The 25,619-nt window shown below is 55.7% G+C and overlaps 1 protein-coding gene across 5 annotated transcripts in view; it reads right to left on the reverse strand.

Moving 5' to 3' along the window:
- The window catches only part of GDPD5 (glycerophosphodiester phosphodiesterase domain containing 5), an 85,903-nt gene that overhangs the window by 30,080 nt on the left and 30,204 nt on the right, over positions 1-25,619 (reverse strand). For 2 of the 5 annotated variants that reach the window (XM_046637509.1, XM_046637505.1), the window contains exons 2-3: positions 21,942-22,031; positions 10,997-11,173 (exon numbers count right to left, since the gene is read on the reverse strand). In XM_046637509.1, coding sequence (XP_046493465.1) covers positions 10,997-11,113 — 117 coding nt within the window. In that variant the 5' untranslated portion in view covers positions 11,114-11,173; positions 21,942-22,031. Of the gene's footprint in view, positions 1-10,996; positions 11,174-20,626; positions 21,006-21,941; positions 22,032-24,226; positions 24,245-25,619 lie in introns of those variants that run through there. The other 3 variants (XM_046637507.1, XM_046637508.1, XM_046637506.1) reach the window with 3 other exon arrangements.

The following is a 25,619-nucleotide window of genomic DNA, read 5'->3' on the forward strand; positions in this document are numbered from 1 at the left end:
TTAGAGGTTGAGCAGTGTACCTAAGGTCACGGAGTGGGGAAGGAGTGGAGGGGGGACTGGACCAGGTGGCCTGACAGGAGGCCCCTGCAGGCCCCCTCGGGAGCCAGCCCCCAACAGCTCTCCCCAGAACCCGCCTTGCCTCCTAGGACCAGTACGGCCATCCCAGGCCCAGCTTGGCCCCCTAGGATTCCTCTCTCCTCTCTCTGGGGTCACCTCCAGGCCAAACCTCGTTCTTCAGGCAGCCTTCCCACCCCTCCCGCCCCGCAAGGCCTCCTTCCCTGACCGCTTCCGCATGGACTCTTGGTACCCACCAACCACTTGACCCTCAGTCACATTCCGAACTGTGGACACGGAAAGAGCCCAGACTCAAGAGGTGGGCAGCCCGGGCTCTGCTGCTTGGGCAAGTTATTTAACCCCTTGGAGCCTTGGTTTTCTCACCTGTAAAAAGGGAATAATAGCCCCTACCCGGGCGGGCTGATGTTAAATGAGGTGATATATATCAGGTGGCACACAGTAGGTGCATAATAAAGGATAGTTCACTGGGACTGTGGACTCCTTCAGGACAGGCATGTTCAAGAAATCTGTGTGTGCCCTGGGCCCACGTCCTGCAGGGCACAAGGTGGTGTTCAGATGTGGTGTGAGGAATAGAAGGTGTGAACGTGACTGTCACACAGGGAGGTGTCAGGGCCACAAGAACAAGGCTGTCATCCACCCCAGACTGATCCTCATCCCAGGGGCCTCAGGGAACCAAGTGAAGGAGCTCCTGCGGCACCCCAGCCTCCTTGCTCTCAGAGCTGTGCAGCTGCCTGGGAGCAGGACAAAGGTCAGAGAGCTCCTGAGCTGGCCGGCCGCAGCAGCTGGGACAAGGAGACGGCTGAGAGCAGCTGGGGGAGGGGATGGGTCCGGCTATGGAGGGGGAAGATGTTCCATCCCTGCTCCCAGGGGTGTCTGTGATGAGAATCCCAGAGGCCCAAGCACAGAGGCTACAGATATTCAGCCCCTCGCTCCCTGCCTCATCTCCTCCCATCCTTGTCCCCACCCTCCAGGAAGATGAGACCCTGTATCCACTGGAGCAACACTGCCAACTTCCCTGAAGCCGCTGCTCCTCCTCACTGCCTCCTGCTGACTGGCACGTCTCCTCCTCACCGCCCACCCCAGAGCCTCTGAATCCAGAGAAAACACATGCAGAATGAGCTTATTAGTGGCTGGGGCTCACACAGTCAGTCACAGAGGACGGGTTGCAGCCACAAACCCCAGCCCTACACAGCAAGTGCGGGCGCTGGCCCTGCCGCTGCTGTTTGTGGCCCTGGACCTCGGCCCCAGGCCGACATGCACACAGACACTGCTCTCACTGCTGGGGACCGTGCAGGGTCTGGAGGACCTCTCCTGGGTCCCCAAATAGGACCTGGAACCTGAACTCTGCATTGGGACAGCACATAAGCAGGAGTCAACTCCACGGCATTGACCCCATCACAGACTCCAGAGTCACAGAGTCGCCAGGCCAGAGCTATTTTGCTGGACCATCGATCCCTACCTGTCACCCCCGGGGCAGAGACTGCCTCTGCACCTCCAGGACAGGAGCTCACCCTGCTCTGCTCCCGTACTTCCAGGATGGACACCCTCCTGCTGGATGCTGCCTGGTCCTCGTCTGGACCCAAAGTTCTTCCTTCTAAGACAGCATTTGAGAGTCCAGAAACACTGAGTCTGAATCCAAGACTGGCCACCTGCTGAATGGGGGACGTTGGTGAAGACATTTATTTATCCTCCCTAAGTGCCAGACCCCTGCTCTGTAAAATGGGGACAGCAGTGTCGGCATGCTGCACAGATCAGGAGGATGTGCAGGGTGGTAACAGGAGGGCAGTCAGAGTTATTTCCCTTCCTTCGGTCCCTCCATGAGCGGCAGCTGGAATCTGCCTCCTGGACCGCCAGCCTGCAGCTGGTTCTGTGATACCACCCAGAACAAGTCCAGCAAAAGGGCAAGAAAAATTGGGGTCAAATGACCAGGAGTGGGGAATATAATCAGGAGCTGGATTTGAATTCCCGGCCCTTGGACCCACGAGCTACATGACTGTGGGCCAATCACTCAGGACCTCGAGCCTCAGCTTCTCCCTCTGCTCACGGGATGACATCACCTCTACCTCACGGGGCGGCTGCCAGGCCCCAATGCGATTACAGATGTAAGCTCTAAGTCGCCAAACCCACCACCGTTCCTATAATTATCATTTTGCGTCGACAGCCCTTTAATTATGTGAAGACAGTGATCAAGTCTTCCCCCGCCCTCTGCTCTGCACCAAGTTTATCCGGCTGCTGAGGACAGCCAGTGGATCGCCCGACCCTAGCCCAGGGTGGGTGCCCTGGTCAGCGGGACACCGAGGTCAGGCCCAGCTCTGCAGGCTGCAGTCTAGGGGCTGGCACAGATGGAGGACGACGACCCTGGCACAGCGGCCACCCCATCCCGCCTCACAACCCCCACATCGCCGGCTCCAGAGGACAGAGCCCTGAGCCCCTCGCAGAGTTGAGGCGGAGGGACTCCTAAGAGTCCTCTACTTCTTCATCTCATCTTCTCCTCTCCACAGCTCTGCAAGCAGGCGGTAGCGTCAGAGGAAACCCGGGCCCGGAGAGGGGAGGTGACTTGCCCAAGGCCACAAAGGGTTTGCCCTTTGTCATGGCGGAGCCAGAATTCACACCCAGGTCTGATGCCTGCAGCACCCCAAGTGTCCCAAAGCAACAAGAAGCAAGACACGCGATTATCCTTGTCTGACCAAGGAGGAAATTGGCTCAGAGGGGCAAGGCCTTGCCCAAGGTCACACAGGCAGTGCCAGGGCGGGACCCTGGCATCTCAGAGTCAGAGAAGATTTCAGAGATCCTCTCGTCTCATCCTCTGCAGGTCCAGTTAAGAAATGGAGAAACTGAGACCCAAAGAAGGAGAATGGCCTGGAAGCATGGGCACAGGGTTGATAAATGGTAAATTAGCGCAGAAAGGATGGCGAATTCAACAGATGGTGTGGGGACATCTGGACAGCCATTGGGTAAAAAATACAATTAGACTCCTACCTCACACCCCATACTAAACTAAATTCCACCATCTCCCTTCCATTTCCTCACCACCACCCTCTTCCAGTCATTCTACACACACATGCTGAGCCCTGGACCCCGGGAGATAAATCAGGCCTGGACTCCACTCTGAGCAACTAGCACAGGTGATTGAGCAGCCAGTGGGTAGCTCTCATCCTAGGAATGAGTGGGGTGAACTGGGCAAGCCTGGGCTGCTTAAGAACACACTGTCAGTTATGGGAGGGGTGGGGGTGGTCTGGAGGGCTTCCTGGAGGAGGGGATGTCTGCAGTACAGCTGGAAGGAAGGGACTTGTCAGGATGACAAGGTTAGGGATTCAGGCAGAGGGAGGGCAGGGAGGGTGCAAAGGCACAGAGCACAGCAGGTTTTGTTTCGGGGACTGGCTTCTTTTCCTATGGGCTTATAAAAGCTTTCTTTATGTAAGAGTATTTTTTTTTGCCTATTTTTTTCTTATTTTATCATTTGACTTTAAATTTGTTTTCATGATTTTTGTATAAAAATTTAAATTTTTAAGCAGTCAAATCTATCCCACTTTTCCTTTATAGGTTTTGTCTTCGGTGCCGGGGTTAAGGAAGGTGGCCCAAGATGATATATTTACCTCCTATTTTATACAGATAATTTCTCAGCTTCCTTATTTACATTTAATCTGTGATTCACCCATCTATCCACAGCTCCAGGCGGATGTCACGCGTATGGAGAGAGCTTGGAAAGCCTTTCCTCTAAAGCATTAAGATTAGAATTCCTTTTACTTTACATCTTTCCAAGTTGTTTGAATTTTCTCAACAAATGTGCACTTCCTAAATAGAAAAAGGGAGTTTAAAAATAGAAAAAAAAAAACCCATTTTAATCCATCTGGAATTTATTTTGGTTTGAGGTGAGAGGCGGGGATCTGATTTCACTTTCACCCAGCGGACACTCCAGCTGTCCTCTACCACGTGTGGTACTTGCAATCACAGCCACGTTCCTCCGCCACACAGCACATTCTCAGACGCGCCTGCACTGTTTCTAGGTTCTCCAGTTTGTCCTGAGGCAGCCTCGGCCCCAGTGCTGGCTCTGCCTGACACGGATCCCTCCGCATGGCTGAGCTCTGCTCCCTGTGCCACCCTCGTGGTCCCAGCTCTGCTTTGAGGTCCCAGAGTCCAGCTGTGCCCTCAGTACCACACAGCCCTGCAGAGGCTGGAGAGGGACAGAGGGTGCCTACCCACTGACCTGCCCACCTGCAGGCAAGAGCTCACACGCGCGCCAGCTCCTCCAATCATCAGCCTGTTTCAGCCTCGCCAAGTTCCAAATGGGGGGACTGATGCAAAGAGAAGCTTAGGAAATGTCAGCTGGGAAGGGTGCGTGGAGCTCTGGGAAGGGAGAGACAGGCAGGTCCTGGGAGGATTACTCCGGCCCTGACCCAGGAGATTTGGGGGAGGGGGCCGCCTGGGGAAGGTTAAAATATATTGCAGCATCAGGGCCAAGCAGGGAAGGGATTAGAATCCTCACCCCGAGCCAGCTCCTGACAGCCTAAGAGGCTGGATTTATTTTTCTGGACTACAGAGAGCTGGGCAATTAGGCCTCTGTCTGCCCTTGCTTCTGCCGGGGTCACTCAGAGTGGCTCATTAGGCAGAAGGAAACCAGGCCCAGCCTGGAACCCTGGGCTCTCCCCGCCCATCCGATGGGTTGACACAAACAGAAGAGCTGAGGCCCTCCGGAGGGGTTACCCAGAGCCCCTCAGAGGGCCCTACCAAGGCCACAGGGCAGTGGGTGGCCACAGACCCCTGCTGATGCCCCGTCATCTCCTGCCCACTCCCCGCTCCCTAAGCAGATGCCTGAGGTGGTCACGGAGTGTCATGAACAAGAGCTTAGCTGCTTCCCATGGAGCATGGCACGGCCACGCCAGGCACTCTCAGCAACGTTCAGAGAGGAGCTAGGTGTCATGTGGGGGTTCCCGAAGGCCAGAGACAGCACAGCTTTATTGCAGCAATAAATCCTCAGCTGCCTGTGCTGCAACGACCAGGGCTCTGCCTGCCTCTCCTCTCTCTCTCGTGGATGCAACAGTATCATCGCCCATGTTCTTGTCCTCATGGCAACCCCGCAAGGTTTAAAGGACAAAATGGGGTCTTGTCACCCCCATCTTAGAAATGGGAAAACTGAAGCTCCGAGGGCTCCTCTCTGGCCTGCTGGGCCCTATTGCCCCCAAGCATCGGGGAAGGGAAGCCATCCCTTTGAGAGTCTGGAGGGACGACATATTTTCCCCACGGCTGGAACAGTGCTCTCTCCCGCACAGGACACGAGGCACACTCGTATCCATCGACTAAGTGGACCCTTGGACACGGTTTTGTACCTCCCTCTAGCCCACAAGCCAGCTGAGGCCCAGAGATGACCTGGCCTTGCCTAAGCTCACACGCTCAGTCACTGCGGGAGGCAGGGTGAGCTCAGGGGCAGCTCCCTTGGCCAGGAATGACCAGGTGCTTCTGGCTAACTCCAATCACACCCTGGAGCCCACCCCAAAGGCTGCTTCATCCAGGGAACCTGCCTTGATTCAGGCAAGAGCCACACCTTCCTGCCCCACAGCCCTGTTGCAGGCCCACATGGTGTTGACAGGACAGAGAGGTGGGGAGCCAGCTGGGAAATCCACCCCCTCATCCTGCCCACTGGCAGAGCCCAACCCCAGCTCCAAGGGTGGCCTGGGAGGTCCCACGGCTGAGTCAGCAGCCTCCCCAAGCAGCCACAGCCAGGGGCTTGGGAATGCAGCATGCAGGTGCCCTCTCCAGACCACCCAACATGGATAGTCCACAGGGATCCTGCCTCTCCACACGCCATCAGCACAGGCAGGCGCCTTCCCTAACAGGCTTCCTCACCTGCTCAGTCGTCCTGCCAGCCCTTGCCCGAGCCCCTTGCCTGAGCCTCTCCTGCCCTCAAAACACTCAGAGACCAGGGGAGAAACACAAGTCACAACCCACGTGGGCAGCCCAGGCCGAGGGAGGTGCTGCGGGAGCCCCGGGACAGAGGGAGGCAGTGGAGAAGGCCTGACTCTTTGTTTGAAGGAAGGGCACTTGCCAGGAGCCTTGAGAGGCAGAGACAAGAGAGAAAGGGCCTTCCAGGCAGGGGGCCGCCTGAGGAAGGCAGGGCGGGTGAAAGGGTGAGGTTATCCTGGGCAGGCTGCAGTGGAGATGGGGGGTGGGTTGCTCATGTGTTCCCCCCCCAGGTGTCTTCCTGCTGTGGCAGGAGGGGCTCCCATCACAGGAGGCAAGTAATCGGGGATGGGGAGATTTATTTTGTCTGCGTTCCACCCCTGCCGCCCCCCGCCCCCGCCTCGTGCTATTTCTGGGCTCTACTCAGACCACTCACCCCCTCTCCCTCACCCCTGGCACTGCATGGTTTCCCATCTCCAGGAATGGCCCCATCCAGCTAGGGTGGAAACCGTGGGATGACGGGAGGTGGGGAAGCATCATCAAAAATCTCTTCCATAAATATAAACAAACACATGGACAAAGATAACACTTCAGTGGGTACCAGGGGAAGGGAGGTAGAGGATGGGCACAGGGGGTGAAGGGGAGCACCATGTGGTGACAGACAAGAATAATGTACAACTGAAATTTCACAATGATGTAAACTATTATGAATCTCAATTAAAAATATTCATATATAAAAATTTTTTTTAAAATCTCTTCTACAGCCAGTGTGTTGACTGCACCCTCCTGGTGTCTCTAGAATTCCTCCCTTTGCTACATCCCACATCCCCCTCTGCCTTTCTCATCCGGCTCCCTGCCAAGGCCCCTCAGCGCATTCTCTGTGATTTGACCAGCGTGATCGCTCCCCAGCACAGCCTCAGGCTCAGGCCCCTTGGCAACACTCTTCCCATCCTCACATGGGAGCCACACTGGGCCGAACTGCTTTCAGTTCCCAAACACAAGATGCTCTTGTGCACGCAGCTCCCCTACCTTGCACATTTCCCCACACTGGTGTGATAGGGCTGACTCTCTCAGACACCAGCTCAGGCAAGCTTTCCTGCCTGGGCTTCCCCTGGGCCACTGATCACCCTGGGGGTTCTGGGTGTGTCAGCTCTTGTCTGCTCCCCTACCCGCCTAGGAGCCCGTCAAGAGAGGGGGGAAGCAGGTCTGATGCACTCGTGACCCCCAGGCCCAGAGCAGGTACTAGGACAAGTTTGTTGACTGAATAAGCAACCAGTGCACCCCAGACAAGACTGTTCGGTGTGGAACAGGGGAGAGAGCACAGGACTGGGGGTGCAAGCAGGACACTGGAGGCTGTGCCTTCAACTCTTCGGCTCAGATAAATCACTTACTCTTCCTGGAGCCCCACTCATAAGATGGAGGGATCAAACAAGCTCAAAACAGCCTTCAAAAGGCAAGCATACTATAGAAGTGCAGGAGAGTTGACTTTCACTGTTGGTCTCCTTCAGTGTCTCGGGCTGGGAAGTTCCTCCAGGCGTCTGACTTACATCCCTCTTGCTATAGAGAAGCTGGTTTTGAGACTGTGCTGCCTCCCAGAGATGCAGTCTTCAGGGGGCCTGTGGGGACGGCCTGAGAACTGTCTTCTGTCCTACCAAGTCCTTAATTGGCAGTATTAGAGTAATGAGTCACAGACAACAACCAATTAATTATCTCCAGTTATAAAAAGCTTCACTTCCCATTCCTGGCTGTAGAGTGAGCCGGCCTCCTGCTGCCAGGCTCCCCCACTCCCTCTGCACTGGGGGCAGGAGAATAGGTCGTTTCACCTCTGGGTCCTCAGTTTCCTGTTTCCTTATTTGTCAAGTGTGTGTCCTGGGGGGAGGGGACAGCCTGCCCTTGGAGGTGGTAGGAATGTGTTGGCTGGTGGGCAGGAAGGCAGGAGGCCAGCTGGGATGTGGATGAGGGGCCTCTGGAGAGGAGGGGCCTCTTCCCTACTTCTGGGCCCATTCTCCTGCCCCCCAGGATCCTCCAGCACCACAGGGTCTGGAACACAGAGGGTTCCCAGTTGCGCAGTCAAGCCACTCCCTATCCTGTCCCAAATATTCCTGTTCCAGCGCTCTTTCTCCTCCATCAGGCAACTCCCCAAGTCCTCCTCCCCGCCCCTCTTTTCTTCTTCCTGCAAACTCTCATTTAAAACACACATGTCCTCCCGACTCAGGCCTCCCAGACTCTAGGTGTGACGTTGCCCCAAGCCTGGATTTCCCAACCCATAACAATGAAACAATTAACAGGCCAATGCATGTAAACACTTGCTCCCTGAATACAGTAGGTACTCAATAATTATTGACTCTTACACTTCACTTCCCAGCCAAGGTCAAGAGTGAAATGGTCTGTGGCTCACACCTGCCTGTCACCCCATTTTTTCACAGGTGAGGCCCAGAGAGGTCACCTGACCCCAGGCTTCTCTGAGTTGGTAGGTGCAGGGGGCCTCCCTCAGGAGGACCTGAGGGGAGGCTGTGCCTGGGTGGGGGGAAGGGCAGGAAGTCCCCAAAAGAGGAGGGGAAGGCACGACGAGGAGAGGCTCAGGCCCAAAGTGGCCCCGCGTCCCCTTGCTGAGGCCTCTCCTCCACCCCCAGGCCTGAGCTGAGAGGCTCTCCTTTCCCTCCCAACCTGTGCTTGCAGGGCTCACTCCACTGACAGAGCACCTCCTCTGCGCCAGCCCTGACTCTGAGACACCAGGTCGCTGCTCCTTTCGCTGTGTCAGGCCAGAGAGCCCAGCCCCCATCATGGTCCCTGCCCAGCTGTCTGGGGAGGGACCAGGGAGAGAAAGGAGAAGAGAGGAGAGGGAGTGAGAGACAGGGTGAGCAGGCTGAGGCTGGGACCCAGGAAGTGGGAGGGGGAGTGAGATGAGTGACAGGGAAGGGGGAGGATGCTGGCTCGTCCTCGTCCTCCGCTGGGAGTCTCAGGGTCGCCCGAGGTGAACTCAGCACTGTCTGCAGAGGCCCTCCACCAGAGCTGCCACAAACCCTGTCCCCTCCCCCAGCCAAGCTGGCATGGGGCCTCCTGGCCCCCCCCGACCAGGCCCCCCAGACCTGGCATTTGCAGAGCCTGCGCCGCGAGGGCTCCCAGGGAGCTTGAAGCTGGCCTCAGCTCACCACTTCCTCCACCCCGGGCCCTGCGTTGCCCACAGCCAAGACCCACCACTTCCTGGCTCCACAGCGCACCAAGCGGAGATGACCTGGGAGACCCGCCTTCCTCCAGTGTGTCAACCCGGACAGGCAAGGGGCTTTCTGCTTGGGAGTCAGCACCCCTCCCCTCCCTGCCTCAGCCTCAGCCATCCTCCCACCCCCACCCACACTGCCCAAGGCCAGATTGGAGCTCTGCTCCTCACTGGCTGTGTGACAGAGGCCCAGTCACTGCCATGCTGGCTTCTTTCTCCAGGTGAAACAGTGGCAAGGACATCTAGCTCCCGGGCTTGTTGGGAGAAGCACAGTGGCTGTGTGAGTGCTCAGCACAGCGCCTGGCCCAGACAGGCGGGGTGCCAGCTGACTGCAGTGCCTCTGACTTTCCCAGCACAGGGTGGCCCGGCTGCCGACCCCCAGTCGCTGGGGAGAATGGAGCTCGGAGCACAGCAGAGTGGCCAAGGAATTCTGGTGTCTTAACCCAACCTCTCGTCCATTTCAGAGATGGAGAGACCACGGAGTGGGAAATGACTTGTCTTACTGCCTGGTCATAGCTAGCACTGTGCTGGTCACTTCCCATCGTTATGCATCCGCCCATCAGCTCCTTGAGAGGAGTGTGTGTTATTTCACAGGTGAGAAAGTTCAATGTCAAGTAGGTACAAATAGAAGCAGCACAATTTGAACTTGAGGTCTGCCTGACTCCCCCCTCAGCGCCTGCAGCACTGTGGGGCAGATCCTATGGCCATGTGAGAGGGAAAGGCTGTCCCAGGCAGGGCTGGGGTAGAGAGACTGGGGATGCTGTCCCAGCCCCGCAGGGACCTGCTCAGTGGCCTCGGGCAGCCCCTTCCCTCTCTTGCCTTCCTCCTCTGTGTTGGGAACGGGGCCGTGGCAACGAATCAGGACAGGTGCCCATCAGGCAGGACCTGCTTCTCACCATTTGGATGTCCTGAACCTAGGCTCCTGACTCAGTCTAGCGCTCTGTCCCTCACCAGCACAGGCAGAGAAGGAGCACAGAGAGGCAGACAAGTTTCCCCAACCTCCCCATCCAGGTAGCCCGGAGATGCTGGGCCTCTGACCTTGGTTCCGCCCCGCCCTCGGCCACGCTAGCCTGTTCTGGGGCTGGCTGAATTTGGAGGCTGGCTTCTTTGTTCAGACAAGGAGGAGGGAGGAGAAAAGTTGTTTTCCAGGCAGCAAAGCTTTTAGATAAACACCATTTATCTCTCTCTCCATTCTCTCCTGAAGGAATTGAGTTCCTTCAGAGAAGAAATTGGATCCACCTGCTGATAGCGCCCCAGGGACGGAAGCGCGGCTCGGGGTCTGGCCTGGGGAGCTGGACACTGAAGGAGGCTTTCTTCATCCGGCTGAGCACCTGCTGCCAGCTTTGGCAGGCCTGTGGCTCAGGTGACTGGGCCCTGGTGCCAGGCCATGGCCCTGCCAGCTCCCAGGCTCCAGGATGGCCTGGCCCACCTCCTCACCCTCCCTACCAGCCACCCACTTGCTTGCCTGTCCATCTGGATCTCCAGGAAGCTGAGATCTTCTGCTCACCTTGGGGCAACCCCTTCCTCGAGCATCTCTCCCTGCCCAGACCGTGGGAGCAGCCCAGGCCCCACGCTGTCGAAGGAGAGTTAACAGCTGGCTACATCCACAACAGGACAGCTACTTCCTTGCCCGCCTAGCTGGGTGGACGCAGGAATTACCAGGGGCCCATCTTACAGAGGGAGAAACTGAAACCCAGAAGGGGCCCTGGCCTGTCCAGAGCCACACAGCACAGTGACAGAATTGAGCCCCTCCCCCCAACCCTGGGGCTCCCTGGGGGCTTCTGCTCCCACCCCAGCATAGCTCACCGGTGTCGTGTCATCGTGGGAGCGCTGGTAGCGTTTCCAGCGGCAGCCGTAGATGCCCGTGAGGCAGGACAGGCACAGCTGTGGCTCATAATACTGCAGGGGCTGGTGTCTCACCATGCTCGTGCCCCGGGTCCTGGCGCCAGGCCCTCAGGCGCCCATGGAGGCCACCAGCTGGTCCTGTGGGAGGAAACAGAGCTGTGAGGCAGGGGAGGGGCGAGGAGTCGGTCCCAGACACAGCAAAGTCATTGCAGCCTAGGTCAGGGCTGGTCAGCCTCTGCACAGAGCCCTGCAGTGTGTCCCAGTGTCACTCAGAGTCAGAGGCCCCCACGTGCAAGTCCCCAGGACAGTCCCCTGCCACCCACCCCTGAGCTAATCACCCCCCGCCTCCAGCCACACTTGCCCAGCACACTGCTGCTGCTTCCTTTGCCTGGAATGCTCTTCCCTTAGAACCCTGAGTGGCTCCCTCCTTCCCCTCCTCTCCTCAGGTCTTTGCTCAAATGTCCTTTTCACAAGCGGACTTTCCCAGGTCACCTTCTGTAAAACTGCAACCCCTTCCCACATTCCCTCGGTCATTCTTAGCTTGTTTTCTCGATCATGTTCTCAAATCTAATTTATTTATTTTGTTTCTTGTCTGCCTACACCACCATAATGTAAGTTATGGATAATGTAAGGCAAGGATTTTGTCTATTTTATTCTCTGCTGTAGCCCCAGAAACTAGAAAAGTGCCTAGCACAAAGACTTTCAAAATAACTTTTTTGAAATAAACCATCATAAAAGCTGACATGTATCGAGCAGTTAAAGTACACCAGGCACTGTGTGAACACTCTGCATTCATTGTCCCAGCTCACTGTCACAATCACCCGAAGTGGTAGGTACTGTGTCCTAAATCCATTAGACAGTTGAACAAACTGAGGCTCAGAGAGAGAAAGAGGCAGTGCCTGGCCTGCAGTCACATGGCTGGCTGTGGTCAATCAGGGAATCTGCTCTGGTGCCCCGGTGTTCATTCCTTCAGGCTCAGGGAGCCCAGCCCGGTGGGGCCTGCGGGCCGCTGCTGGCACAACGGGAGGCATCTTGTGGGTTGAGCTGCTGCCACCAGGAGCAACTGCCCCAGCCCTGCTTGGTGCCCTGGAGGTACCTGCTGAGGGCTCAGTGTCTTGGGGCCAGTGTTGGCCAAGTGTGGCCAGATGGCCATTGGCTTGGGCACCTCCCACACCCTGATTTCGGGCATCATTTGATTTTCAATGCCACTGTTATTATTGTCCCATTTTACAGATGAGGAGCCGGGGGCTCAGAGCAGCAAAACGACTTGCCGAAAGAGTCAAGACTCACCCTCTGGTCTGTGGGACTCCAGAAACTCGAAACCATATGTTCTGTACCAGGCAGGGTCCTAGGCCCTGAGACAGTGTGAACAGGACAGACACCGTGACCCCTTGGGCCCTCACAGGACCAGCGAGGGGCACAGCCCGGCACTTACTATGCACTAGGCCCCGTTCCAAGTGCTGGCATGCCCTAACAGCAACACTGAGCTGAGTGTTATCAGTATGTTTTTATCAAGATAGAGTTCACACACCATAAAATCCACCCTCTGAAAGTGTATGATTCAGTCTTTAGCATATTCAGTTTTTAGTATAGTCACAAAGTGTGCAACCATCACCACTATCTAGTTCCAAAGCATTTTCATCATCCCAACAAAAACCCCACACCCATCAGCAGTCACTCCCTGGTCCGCCCCAGCCCACCCCAGCCCCTGGCAACCACTAATCTACTTTCTGTCTCTATAGATCTGGACATTTCATATAAATGGAATCATATGATACATGGCCTTTTGTGTCCAGCTTCTTTCCCTTAACATAATTTCCAACGTGGCTGCACCATTTTACATTCACAAAGTATTAACGATATCATCCCCATTTTACAGATGAGAAATCTGAAGCACAGAAATGTTTAGCCAGTTGCCGAAGGTCACACAGCAGAGCCAGGCGGTCAGGCTTCAGGGGCCTTGCTCTAACCCAGGGGTTGGCAAACGGTAACTCACAGGCAAAATATGACCAGCCACCTATGCTTGTTTAGCTAAGAATGGTTTTTCCATTTTCAAATAATCAAAACAAGAATATTTTGTGACACATGAAAATAATATGGGAGTAAATTTCAATGTCCATAAATAAAGTTTTATTGGACACAGCCATGCTCATTCGTTTATGTGTTGTTTATGGCTGCTTTCACTGTAAGTGCAGAGCTGAGTAGTTACAGCAGGGATGTATGGCCCACAAAGCCTAAAATACTTACTGCCTGGACCATGCAGGGAAAGCTGGCTGACTCTGCAACCACCGGCTATAACGGCTCAGGAGCCGGTATGACAAGTGCAGCGTACAGTGGAGACAAAGGAGGCTGTGGGCACTTAACACGGTGCAGGGGGGTCATGGCCGCTTCCTGGAGGCCTGGGAGACGAGCTCCTCAGACGCCACTATCTAAATGCCCACCCCAGGGCCTGTGCCATAGGGGCACACTGGGCTTCAGGCCCACCCACGACTTCTACCTCTGGGTCTCATTCAGAGCCTCTGCCTACCCAGCTACGCCACCTGCCTCCCCCAGCAAATTCTAACCTCAGCACAGGGATTACAGCCTCCAGGCTGAGGGGGCAGACATGCATTAGGGGCTTCTGGGAATATCAACTGACCCGGAGCCTCCCAATTGCTGGGAATTGTCTGCTGCAGTCTTTGTGTCTGTGGCTCCCTAGAGAGGCATGGGGAACACGGTGCAGCTGCTGGGGGTTCTCTGAGCTGAGCTGAGCCCAGGCTCAGGGGACAGCACCGGGGATGCTGCCGCAGTCGGCTTAGTTCCCATGGGGTTGGGGAAGGCTGGGGGGCGGGTGGGGGATGCTCTCAGCTTCACTCCACTCCACTCCGGAAGAAGTGTGTGCTCACCGATGTGCTCCCACATGCACAGCCTTCCAGAGAGGTAAAGGCCAGAGGCCACAGCCAGGGAGCTAGCTCTCATCCTGGGCACCCTGAGATTAGGGCCTCTACTGTCAGGTCGACCACCACATCTGCCTCCACCTCCGCAGGAAGGCAGGAGGCCGCTGATATGTAGAAAGAGGCCTGGCATCATTTTACCTCGGTCACTGACTTGCTCTGTGGCTGGGGCTTCTCCCATGACTGCCAGGCTCTGTCCCCACCTGAGCCTTGGTTTCTGAATCTGTAAAATGGGGTAACAGCTTTTGCCTTGACTTCTATATGAGACCAGATGATGGGGGGCCATGAGGGCACATGGCTGCAATGACTGAGGTACAGCAGGTGGACATTCTGCGAGCAGGAGCCCACACCCAGGTTCCCTGCCCTCCCTCACATTCCTTTCCCAGGACCCCCCGACCCTGGACTGATTCTCACATGTCCTCTGCCTTCCCTCGCGCCCCCACACCCCCGCCCCACCACAACTGAGCATTGCAGCCCCCCAGGAATGACATTTCCACTTCAAATCTGGAAAGAAGGAAGTGGAACTGCCTGCACCAGGCGTCAGCCCAGGCTCAGCGGATCATGGCCTGGGATTCACCTCTCCCAGGTGAGTTTTCACATACTTTATAACTGCAGGAGCATCTCCGGGAGGAAAGCTCTTCTCTTTCTTCTGTGTGTTCTCCTGGGGCCACCTCATCCACCACCCCCATGGCTTCGGTCACCAGGCGTGGCTGAGGCCCCCCAGTCTCTGCCTCTCAACTGAGATAGCCAGCAGCTCCTGGCTGTCCCTGGGGGTTGTCGCCCAGGCCCTACAGACCTGGCACGGCCAAACTGACCTCTTCACCACCCCCAGCCTGCTTCTAACACCCCTCAAAGCCCTTTTCTCACCATCCCCTTGGCCACTGCCCTGGCCCAGGTCTCATCTCTCCCCTGGATGGGCAATCTTCTGGCCTCCCTATGTGGGTTACACCCAGCAATCCAAGCTCTCACCTGCAGCCAGAGTGAGCTTCCTAACAGGTAAATGATCAGGATCCGGTCTCCAGCTCCTCCAGCCTCACCTTCCAGAACTTGCAGTCCTTTCATCCTGTTAACACCTCCTGATCCTTGGAGTCTCAGTTCAGATGTTACTTCCTCCAAGGAGCCTCCCTGAGCCCCAAGTTTGTTAGAGGGCTCCCCAGCTTCCCAGATCCCTGGGCATCCCTGATTCTTCCTGGGCACCCAGTGTGAGCACCGTTGACATGCCCATCTCCCCCATGGGATGACCTGAGTTATTCCCATGTCCCCAGTGGCCAGCATTTAGCACAGCAAGAGGAGGCAGCCCCCAGGGGCTCCCTGGACTATACTTCTGAGGAGGCCTGGACGTCCTGCTAACAGAGATGTGCTGCTCAGACACCAAGCTGTCAGATAAGCTCCCAGAGACCAGACTCCCCCGCCCTCCCTGCCCAGCCCTCCTTCCTGCCAGGGCTAACGGCATTACTTAGGACCTATAGGTTCCTCCCAGCCACCTCCCAGGGCTGCTGATATCAGCCAAGTTCCCAAGAAATCCCCTGCCCAGAGCCACTGCTGGCCCTGGGACAAGAGAAAGCCCTTGCCTCTGAGCCTGATGCTCGAGGGTGCCCCTCAGCCCAAAGTCCCATTTTCCGTCTGAATCCCTGGTCCCTGCCCTGAACGTCCACAGCCTCCTGTTGGCACAGGGAAGGGCCTTCCAGGAAGCAGGCCTGGGATGGAGCAAGGGTCCACTAGGGAGCAGGAGCAGGATGATGGGTGAGCCCTCACCTCCAGGATCTGCTCCTATCCCAACATCCTGGGAACATGCCTGGCCCACTTGTCTGCTCCTCCTCCCTCTCATGACTGCCAGGCTCTCACTGTCCCCAGACCCCACTGCCTCTGACCCCTACCTAGCCCACTCTCTTTCCTGAGAGTAGGAGTTTCCGACAGGTGTCAGTGCCTAGGTTTCAGCCTGACTTGCTGTGTGACCTTGGACAGGTCAATAGCTCTCTCTGAGCCTTACTTTTATCCATCTGAGAAATGGGGACTAGATGAGGTGACTCATAAAAGGGCCCAAGTCTGCAATAAAAAGGAATAAGACATTGAAACATGCTACAGCATGAATGAGTCTTGAAAACACTATGCTAAGTGAAAGAAGCCAGTTACAGACGGTGGTATGGGGGCCTGCCAGGCACCATGCGGAGCAATGCATCTGTGTCATCTCCTCATGACAGCCTTCCAAAGGAGAGCTCCACGGGCTTCTTTTACAGTGTAGAATATGGGCCCCAGGTGAACGGATGAACAAACCATGGTCCACCCAGACAACGGAAAATTACTCAGCGATAAAAAGAAATGAGCTATCAAGCCACAAAATGATGTGGAGGAACCTTGGAAGCGTACTGCTACGTGACAGAAGCCACTCTGAAAAGGCAGTGTACTGCATGATTCCAGCCACACGACATTCGGGGAAAGGCAAAACCCTGGACGCAGTAAGATCAGTAGTTGCCAGGGTTGCGGGGGAGCACAGGCAATTTCTAGGGCAGTGAAACCATTCTGCATGACACTGTAATGACGGACACAAGTCATTATATATTTGCCTAAACCCACAGACTACCCAACACAAAGAGTAAACCCCAATTAAACTATGGACTTAAGTTAATAATGTCGTATCAAGGTTAGCTCATCAAGTGTATCAAGTGTACAGACCTAATGTAAGACGTTAATGGTAGGCAATATGGGGTCAGGGAGGGAGAGGATGTAGGAATGCTGTACTTTCTCATCAATTTTGCTGTAAACCTAAAACTATTCCAAAAAAACATAAAGTCTATTAATTAAATACATGTATTTAAATATCTATATTGATGGATAGATAGGTACACGGTTAGATAAGTGATTCGCCCAAGGCCAAAGAGCTAATAGTGGAAGAGGGAGGATTTGAACCCAGGGCTGTGAACCTAATGCCCGGCCTTTGTGAGGGACCAGCCCCAGAGGGAGAGCCGCCTTCCCTGTCTATGCCAGCCACAGCATCTGTGTCACTGCAAACTGCTCCTCAAAGGGCCAAGCTCAATATTTTGGTTGGCACTAGAGGTACATGGGCAGTTAGTGGAGCCAGGAACCCAGGAGCAAAAGGGAAAGCCCGATGGGTGCAGGGCTGGGGGGCAGGGACCTGACCTGCCAGGGCCCCTGGGAAGGAGACAGGGCACCATGTGGAGGAGGAACGGCTCCCCTTCTCCTTTGCCATGGCTGCCCTCTCTGGGCCTCCAGCCCAGCCCAGCCCAGCCCCCAGCAGACGAGGGGACAGCCACAGCCTCTGGTCCTGGCATTCCTGTCCGTATGGTGGGAGGGTCTGAACACCACTGTAGGATCTCCAAGGGCCTTTCTAGCACTCAGCTTCTAAAACCCTTTAACCACCTGCTCCCTCCTCATCTGAGCAGGAAAGCAGAGAGGGCGCTGCTCAGGGAGGACAGAAGGACAGATCCCAGAGTCTTGCCTGGTCTCAGGGGAACAGCCCCTCCATTCCCAGGACTAATGGCCAGGAGCCCCGAGCCTGCTGCTGGCTGGAGCAGCAGAACCAGGACGAAAGCTGCCGGAAGGCCTGGACAAGGTTAGAGGCCTGGTCACCTGAGCCCTGGGCCAGGGCTCTGTCCCTGCCCAGCGGCCTCTACCATCTTTGACAGGGACCAAGGTACTGGGAGTCACGGCCTGGATAACTCACAGTGATGACACCAGACTCAGAACAAACCCCAAAGTGTCAAAGGCAGACGGCCACGAGGACGCCTCCCCACAGTGCTCGGAGAACACGGCCTTGGAGTGAGACCAGGGCCGCCCTGTGGTCCTTCCTCACGGCCTTGCCATCCCCTGCTCCCAGTGTGGGTGCGCCCGTGCCCCTCAGGCCTCTGCCCCTGCTTGAGCCTGGAAACCCCCCTTGTCTCAGCTCAGCAGCCCCTCCTCCAGCAAGCCCTCCCTGCCTGGGCCACGGTCTCCTCCAGGTCCCACAGCTCCTGTGCTTCCTGGGGTCCCAGCACTGATGACTGTGTGTCAGCTTCCAGACAGGGCGGGATCTGAGCGGCACTCTGAAATAAGGGAGGATTTGTAGCACACAAGGCAGAAAGAAGGGCGTTCTAGGGGAGGGGACAGCACAGGGAAAGCCTGGTGGCCGGAGGCGTGAGCAGGGCCTCTCCCAGGGCTGAGGGCTCCAGTCAGCAGGTTAAGCCCCATGCAGATCCCACCTGGTGGTGAGGATGGGGTCTGCTGCCCACAGGAGCGTTCCCGGCCTCTGGGGGCCCGGGGGCAGCAGGGCACCCCTAGGCAGCTCACCAGCTGGGCTGTTTCCCCAAAAAGCCAACCTGGGGGGAGGACACACAGACGGACACACCACAGGGCTGATAACGGGACTTCCCACTCCCGGGACTACCTAATCCCAAGGCCCGCCCCGCCGCCCTCCAGCACAGCCTCCTGCACTTAGCTGTTGAGGATGCTCGGATTTACCACATTTCCTGAGGCACAGGCCTCATCAGATGGCTTGAACTGAGAGATCTGGGCCCCCATCATCCCACTGTGTGACCCTGAGCCAGTCACTCCACTTCTCTGGGCCTCAGAGAAAACCCTAGATTCGAATGCAATGAGCATAGGTGGTAGACAGACGCAGGACAGGAAGGAAGTCTGTCACTGAGGCAGCTGCCAGCGGGGAGAGGCTGGGATAGAAGATGCCAGGAGGGAGGGCTTGGAGGTAAAAAGACAAAGTGGCCAGCCTCCGCCATCCCCCTGTCGTGCCTGCTCATTCTTTGGGGAACAGAATCATTCATGGCTGAGGCTGGGGCTCAGCAGGAGCCCTCAAAGAATCAATCATGCCATAATCAGGGTCCTTAATCTCTTTCCATGGTGATGCCGGGGCCTCCTGTTTACCCAACACTTCTGTCCCAAGAGACCTCTGATTGCCCTTCCTCTGGGGAGCAGGCCACATCGCCCCCGGGCTCGCTCCACCAGTTCTGCCCCTCCCCGCTGCCCTCCCGTAGGAAGTGCTCCCTGCTTCTCCCCAGGGAAGGGAGGCTTCCTCCACACTGTGGCCTCCGGTGCCATCTGTCCCATAGCGTAGGCCCTTGAGCTCTTTTGGTAAATGTTCTCGAAGGCTCCACTATGTGCCAGGCACTGCTGGGAGCCGAGAGAGCCACAGAGAATCAGACACGGTCTTTGCTTTCAAGGAGACAACTTCATCACAGCCACAGCAGCTACAACTACAACGATAACACGCATGGTGCTTTGCAGTGTACAGGACCCTCCCCACGTCGGTTCACTGGGGCGTCTGGCCAGCTCTGCAGGTGAGCAGCAGAGCCCCATTTCATGGACGGACAGGGGGGCGAGGCCAGCAGTGGTCAGGATAGGTCTGCGGAGGTGCACGCTCGGTTAAGGGCCTCAGGGGACAGACTCGCCTGTTTGGACGAGTTTGGGGCTAAAGACTGGACAGGAGCCAGGCTTAGGACTCTGCCCAGGAGCCCTGGGTTTTCTTGACACAGAAAGGACCTCTCTTCCCCAAGTCAGGGCTACGAGCTTGGGCAGAGGAGTCGCCAGGAGTGCCCTGGCCTTGTCCAGAGAGCAGAGCATCTCAAAACTCAAGACCTCCAGCTGCACACTGAACCAGAGTCTTGGAAGCACCTCACCCAAGACGCATACAATCGTGGAATCCTGGCGCCATCCAGCAGGGACCTTAGAACTACCCCTGGATCTTACAACTATCCCCAGTCATCAACTGTCAGCACCAGGAAAGACCTGAAGCCATTCCATCCGGCCTCCCTTCCTGCACAGCTCCTAGTGGTGGTTCCTCAGCAGAGCAGCCTGCATAGGCTTGCATACTCCCTGTGACGGGCCCCTCCTTCCCTGGAAAGCCAAGCGGTTCCCTCTTTAAGCCAGGACTGTAAGAGGGCCCTCCTGAAAGGAGTGGCCTTTCCTCTGCCACCCTCTCCCCGACTGGAACGGACAGGTTCTCCCTGGAGCAGGCAGAGTGAGCAAATGTCCCCAGGGGCCTCTGGCTGGGCCTCAAGCACCAGCCCTGGGGCCTGGCGAGGGGGGCACTTTCACCATCTTCTCACCCTCAGGTGACGCCCCAGCTCCTCCCAGGAGCCCAGTGATTCAGTCCCAGGGACCAAGCTGGCTTTTTCCAATGCCTCTGCCTGCATTCCAGGGAAGGGGGGCCGCCTGAACAGGAGGAGGAGAAGGAGGAAGCCGAGTCTGGCAGAGACTTGCATTGAGCAAACTTGTCTCTGCCCAGTTTCTGCCCCCTGAGGGAATGGAAGCAATGATTTATTTTATTTATTTATGTAAAATAGCGGAGTTATTATACAAACAGTCTTCCCAAGCAGGCCCCGAGGGTGGGAAGAGAGCAAGTCCTACCATTTAGGGAATGTTTCTCTTGCTCCCCTCCACTCAGACCTACCTGCCTGGCCTCGCCTCCCCCTGCCCCTCCTTACACTGCTGTGCTCCACACACGTCCCCCCTCAACGCCTTTGCCCCTGCCGGGCCCTCTGCCAGGGAAGCCCCACCCCACCCCCATCCAAACCCCATCCGTCTGAACAAATGGACCCTGTGCGAAGCTTGTTCTGACCCCCACGGAAGCCCACTGCCTCCTCCCTTTGTGCTCACAGCATCTGGCGGAGCTCTTGAGACATGATCATAGGCCTCTGTGCACAGTAATTACCCGCTTCCGCGGCTGTCTTGCCACCAGGCTGAGCGCTTCCCCAGGCGGAGACGTCTGATCCATTCTGCCAAGCTTTGCTGAAGAGCCAGCGTCCGGGGCCCTGCACTGGGTGAGGGGGACACGAGACACCCCTGGCCCCGTCCCACTAGAGGAGTCACCGTGCAAGGGACCTGCGTCCCTGCCCCGGGCCAGCACCAAGGAGAGGCCCATTTATCTGTCACTCAGAAAAGCTGGTTAAGTGTACAAAGGAAGGCAAGAAGGAACCGATCAGAGCCTCGGAAACCACACGACTGGAGAGCCACTTCACAGCCTGGTCCCAGTACTGCCTCTGAATAATAACGAGCTTTTTCCCTATTTACGGGAAAAATTAAGCTACTAAAAAAAGTCTCAATGAAGTATTTTCTCCCACAATTTTTTCTTAAACCTCTGATATCTTTGCACCCTTCTGTTCCAGGTCTAGCCGCAGACGACCTCAGATCTAGCACAGAATGCTGATTTCCTCCATCAGTTACAGCTCCCTTCACCACAGTGTTCCAGGCAGCCAGCCGCTCTCCTTCCAGGCAAGGCTGAGAGCCCGGGGCCAGAGCTCTTCTTCCCTTCTTCCAAATTTCCAGGTTTCCCTTTGGTAACCAAAGAAAACCAGCCTTGCTGGAATGCTGAGGAAGGAAGTCCCAGGAGTTGGCTGGCCCAGCACATCTTGAAGGTTCATGCCAATTCCGTGCTTCAAGGCCTCCCATTCCACTCTTTGCTGTTCATTCCTTTGGCTAAAGCATCACTTTCTCTAGGATTCTCTTTTAAAATACCCATCTCCCCTGGAAATGGGGGCCTATTGAACCCCCAATTGGAAGTCAAGGAAACTTAGTTTAATACTTGGCTCTAAGAGGCAGTAAATCAGAGGGATGAGAATGGGCAATGAGAGCCAGCCTGCCCGGGTTTGGAACCCAGATCAACCACCTACTAACTGAGCAGGTTAACCACCTACTAACCGAGCAGGTTCCTCAACGCCTCTAGACCTTAGTGGCCTGATCTATAAAGTGAGTGGTGACGGCCCTGACCTCATGTCGTGAGGATTATGTGAGTGAATACGTGCCAAGGGCTCGGACAGGTGTCAGGTGCACTGGAGTAAGCCAGAGACCACCCACGCAGAGCCTCAGTTTGTTCTTGCCTATAAAATGGGCCAATAATCCCTGTTCCTCCCGCCTTTCTTGGTAAACTGTGGAGTGCTGCCCCCATAGGAGAGGCAGACACTGTTTTAGAACCCAGTGGGCTGCTCTCTGTAGCTTGTCTCTAACTTCTTTCTCCCCCGACTTCCTACCTTTTTTCTTTATCTGGAAGAAGGTACCAGTGGCTGTGAGCTGGGCTCCTAGGGGTCCACGGAGGTGGTGATGTCACTTCACTGGGCCAGCTGAGGGGACAAGGGGACAAACCCAGTCAGATCACTCATCAGTTCACCTGCCTTCTCACCTCCCACCTGACCCTTAGTGAGTGCCCACCCCGTGCTGGGTGTGGGCCCAGGGCTGGCTCACACCTAGTCTCAGCCCTGGAGAAGCTACCAAGCTGGCGGGCAAGCCAAGCCGACACAGGTGATCCAGCGGTGGGCCATGAGACCCCGCACACGCAATCCCACCTCCATATACGCTGCCCACAAACAGCCCCATCCCAAACCAGTACGACCTGCTCCCTGAACCATTCTTGTCCCCTCCAGGACCCACAGAAACGTGACCCAAGGCCTAGCCCCCCTGGGGTGAAACCTGGGGCTGCGCCTGGCTCCTGGGGGGCAGAGGCCCCTTCGTGCTGTCCAGGGACCTGCTTCTCTGGAGGTAGCCGCCAAACCAGCTGTTCTTCCAAAGCAGCCGCGGAGGGAGGGCCGGTGGGCTGGAGGCGGGATCTGGGGCACCGCAATTATATGGCTGACTTCTGACTCATGCACCGCCTCCCCCATCACCAGCTCCTATAGCCAGCAGGGCAGCCCTCCTGCCCTGGAACTGGGGGGAGAGATGGCACCACAGGCCATGGGGAGAGGGGAGGAGGGGAGGGGCTCTGGGTCAGCACTGCAGGCTTCAGAGGATGCTGCCACATTGCCTTCTAGGGGACACTGAGGCTGGCGGGGTCAGGGGCCAGAGAGTTAGAGGCAGAGCCAGGGCTGGGACCCAGGCCCCCTGGTGCCCTGCAGACCCAGGGCAGCAGTGGCTCAGCCCTGGTGCCCAGCCCAAGCCCATGCCAACACGAGAACTCTCTCCAACCCAGTGGGCCCTGGAGCCACACACCAGCCAGAAACACAGAGCCAAGACTCAGCCTCACTGGAGGCGGACGGGGCTGGGCTCAGAGACAGCTTGGAAATGACATCCAGTTACTGAGCGATGGATCCCTAGGGCACCCCAAGCCCTGCCTCCCTCCACCTGCAGTCCCCGGGTTTCTCATAGCGCCCTGAATACACTGCACTTTACAGCTTACAAAAAACCTTACTTCTTTCACCTCCCACAGTGATCCTGGGGCCTCAGTGAGAGAGGGAAGATAAACAGAGCAGGGCTTCTCCAGCTTCAGTGTGCAAACCAATCAACTGGAGGTCTGGTTAAAGTGCAGTCTCACTTGGTAGGTCTAGGCTAGGGCCTGAGATCCTCTGTTTCTGACAAGCTCCCAGTTGATGCTGATGCTGCAGGTCTAAGGACCACAATTTGAGCAGCAAAAACATAGCTGTTAACAGCATGGGTGCTGGAGTCAAAGTGCCCAAGTTAGAATCTTGGCTCTTACTGTGTGACCTTGGACAAGTTACTTAACCTCTCTGTGCCTCAAGCTCTTTATATATAAAATAATAATAATAATAATACAACCTGCCCTACAGGGTTGATGTGAAGATTACATTATGTAAAACGCTTGAAGTGATTATTATTATATCTTTTTTTTTAACCTTTTTTTTCTAAAGATTTAATTTTTTCTTTTTCTCCCCAAAGCCCCCAGGCACCTAGTTGTATAAGCTTTTAGTTGTGGGTCCTTCTAGTTGTGGCACGATGAGCAGTGCCATGTCTGCGCCCAGGATCCAAACCGGCAAAACCCTGGGCCACTGAAGCGGGGCGCGAGAACTTAACCACTCGGCCACGGGGTCGGCCCCCCATTATTACTATTTCAAATTTAAAAATGGAGGCTCTGAGAGGTGGACACATCCAGCGAGATGGTAGAGCCAGGACTTAAACCCAAATCTCCTAATGTAAAGCCTTCGATCCCAAAGCTGCCCCAAATGTCACAGCCAGACAGCCCTGCTCTGGGCACGAATACTGAGGCCCAGAAAGGGGTGGAGAGCTGACCAGTTCATGAGAAAGTTGGTGTCAGAAATCCAAGTTCATGACTCCCAGCCTAGTGCTCTTTCCGTCACACCTCACTGTCCTTCTCTAAGGAAAAGAAAGTATCACAAATTCTCCCTGAGGGGTCCCAGCTCTGCTGTCGGCCCCATCTCGGCAGCAGCCACCCTGGAAAGCGGATGTGGGAATGGCTGGATGTGGAGGCCCCCGTGGCCACCTGGCCGGGGTCCCAGCTCTCGCAGAGCCCCGCCCATCAGGCTGGGTGAGGACAGTCCGGCATCCTCCTTCCATCTCCCTCTCCTACCTCCAGTCTGTGGCACTGCTCCGTCTCAAGGTCACCCAGCTGGGGTCGCAGGCAGAAGGTGACAGGGCCCAGGCCCGTCTCAACCCCCACCTTGGCTTCCCAGCACGCGGCCAGTGGGAGCCTGTGAGTCACTTGAAGGAAGTGCTTGGCCCCAAACAGGAAGTGGCTGTTCGAGCAGAAACCCCTGCAGGATCTCCCCAGAGCCCTATGGCAGGTGCCTGGGGCAGCAGAGTCTGAGGAAGGAAGGGAAGCTGATTGGGACACAGCAACACCTCTTCAGATTTTACCTGAAACTCAGTCATGACACCCATCCTCTGCACTGTGAACCAGCCAGCGGGCTTCTCTGCTGTGTGATCTCAGGCACATGAGTGCCCTTCTCTGAGCCTCAACTCTCTCATCTGTAAGATCATGGGGCTGCACTACAAGACTGCTATGGCTGCACATTCTACAATAAAATGAGGGACTGGAGGAAGTGAATACAGGTTCTAAATAAATGAACAAATGTACATACGAATGGAGTGAATGAGTGAATGCAGATCCCAGATTTAAACTCCAGCCACAGCAGAAGCTCCATCATCCATCTGTTGTTAGCGGTACGACAGAGATCTCATTGGCAAGAAGACCCACCCCTGAATCACCCTTAGGTGCAGGGAAGCAGCGCCCCTGCTCTGAGCCCCACACATCACAACACACGCTCACAATACACCTATCAGAGAACCTACAGGAGCCCCTGTCCCACGACATCCAGGGGACCTGCAAGCCTAATGCCGCTCCCCTAACACCACTCAGGCCCCAGCGAAACTCTTCTCCATTTCTTGGGCTTGAAGAACAAAAGGTGATTCTGTCCGGAGTTGGTGGGGGGGGGGGGGGTGGGGGGGGGGGGCAAGAACGTTGGGGGGGGGAGGGGGCAGACAAATTAAACTCATCACATCCTTTCAGAGTGCAACACGCAACAGCTCCTTGCATAACCAAGTATCCGCTTCCCAGTAATGCTGAGCATCCTCTTTTTCTTGGCTTTTCTCCCTGTTCCAATCTGTGGTTCTAAAAGTACTCCTCATGAATTAGCATGGTATTCACAATAAATGCACATGGCGGCTCAGGAACATCCTACAGTATTTAATAATTCACATTATTCAAACTAATGTAGCATGAAGTGTGATACTAATTCTTGATACTGGAGCTGGATGTACATTAAATACTGGAACTGTGAATAGTTTCATTTTTATACAGTCTCCAAAAATTTGAATATTTCATCTCTATTGAAATAATTTTATTTTAAAAATCTGATATTCATTAATTATGATGTGTATAGTTTCAACTCCCACAGATAATTTCAAGGAATAAAAACAATTTTTGAAAATATAAATTTTCTTTTCCACACATTTAATTTACA

The sequence above is a fragment of the Equus quagga genome, chromosome 14, assembly GCF_021613505.1.
Source record: "Equus quagga isolate Etosha38 chromosome 14, UCLA_HA_Equagga_1.0, whole genome shotgun sequence".
Taxonomy (NCBI): Eukaryota; Metazoa; Chordata; class Mammalia; order Perissodactyla; family Equidae; genus Equus; species Equus quagga.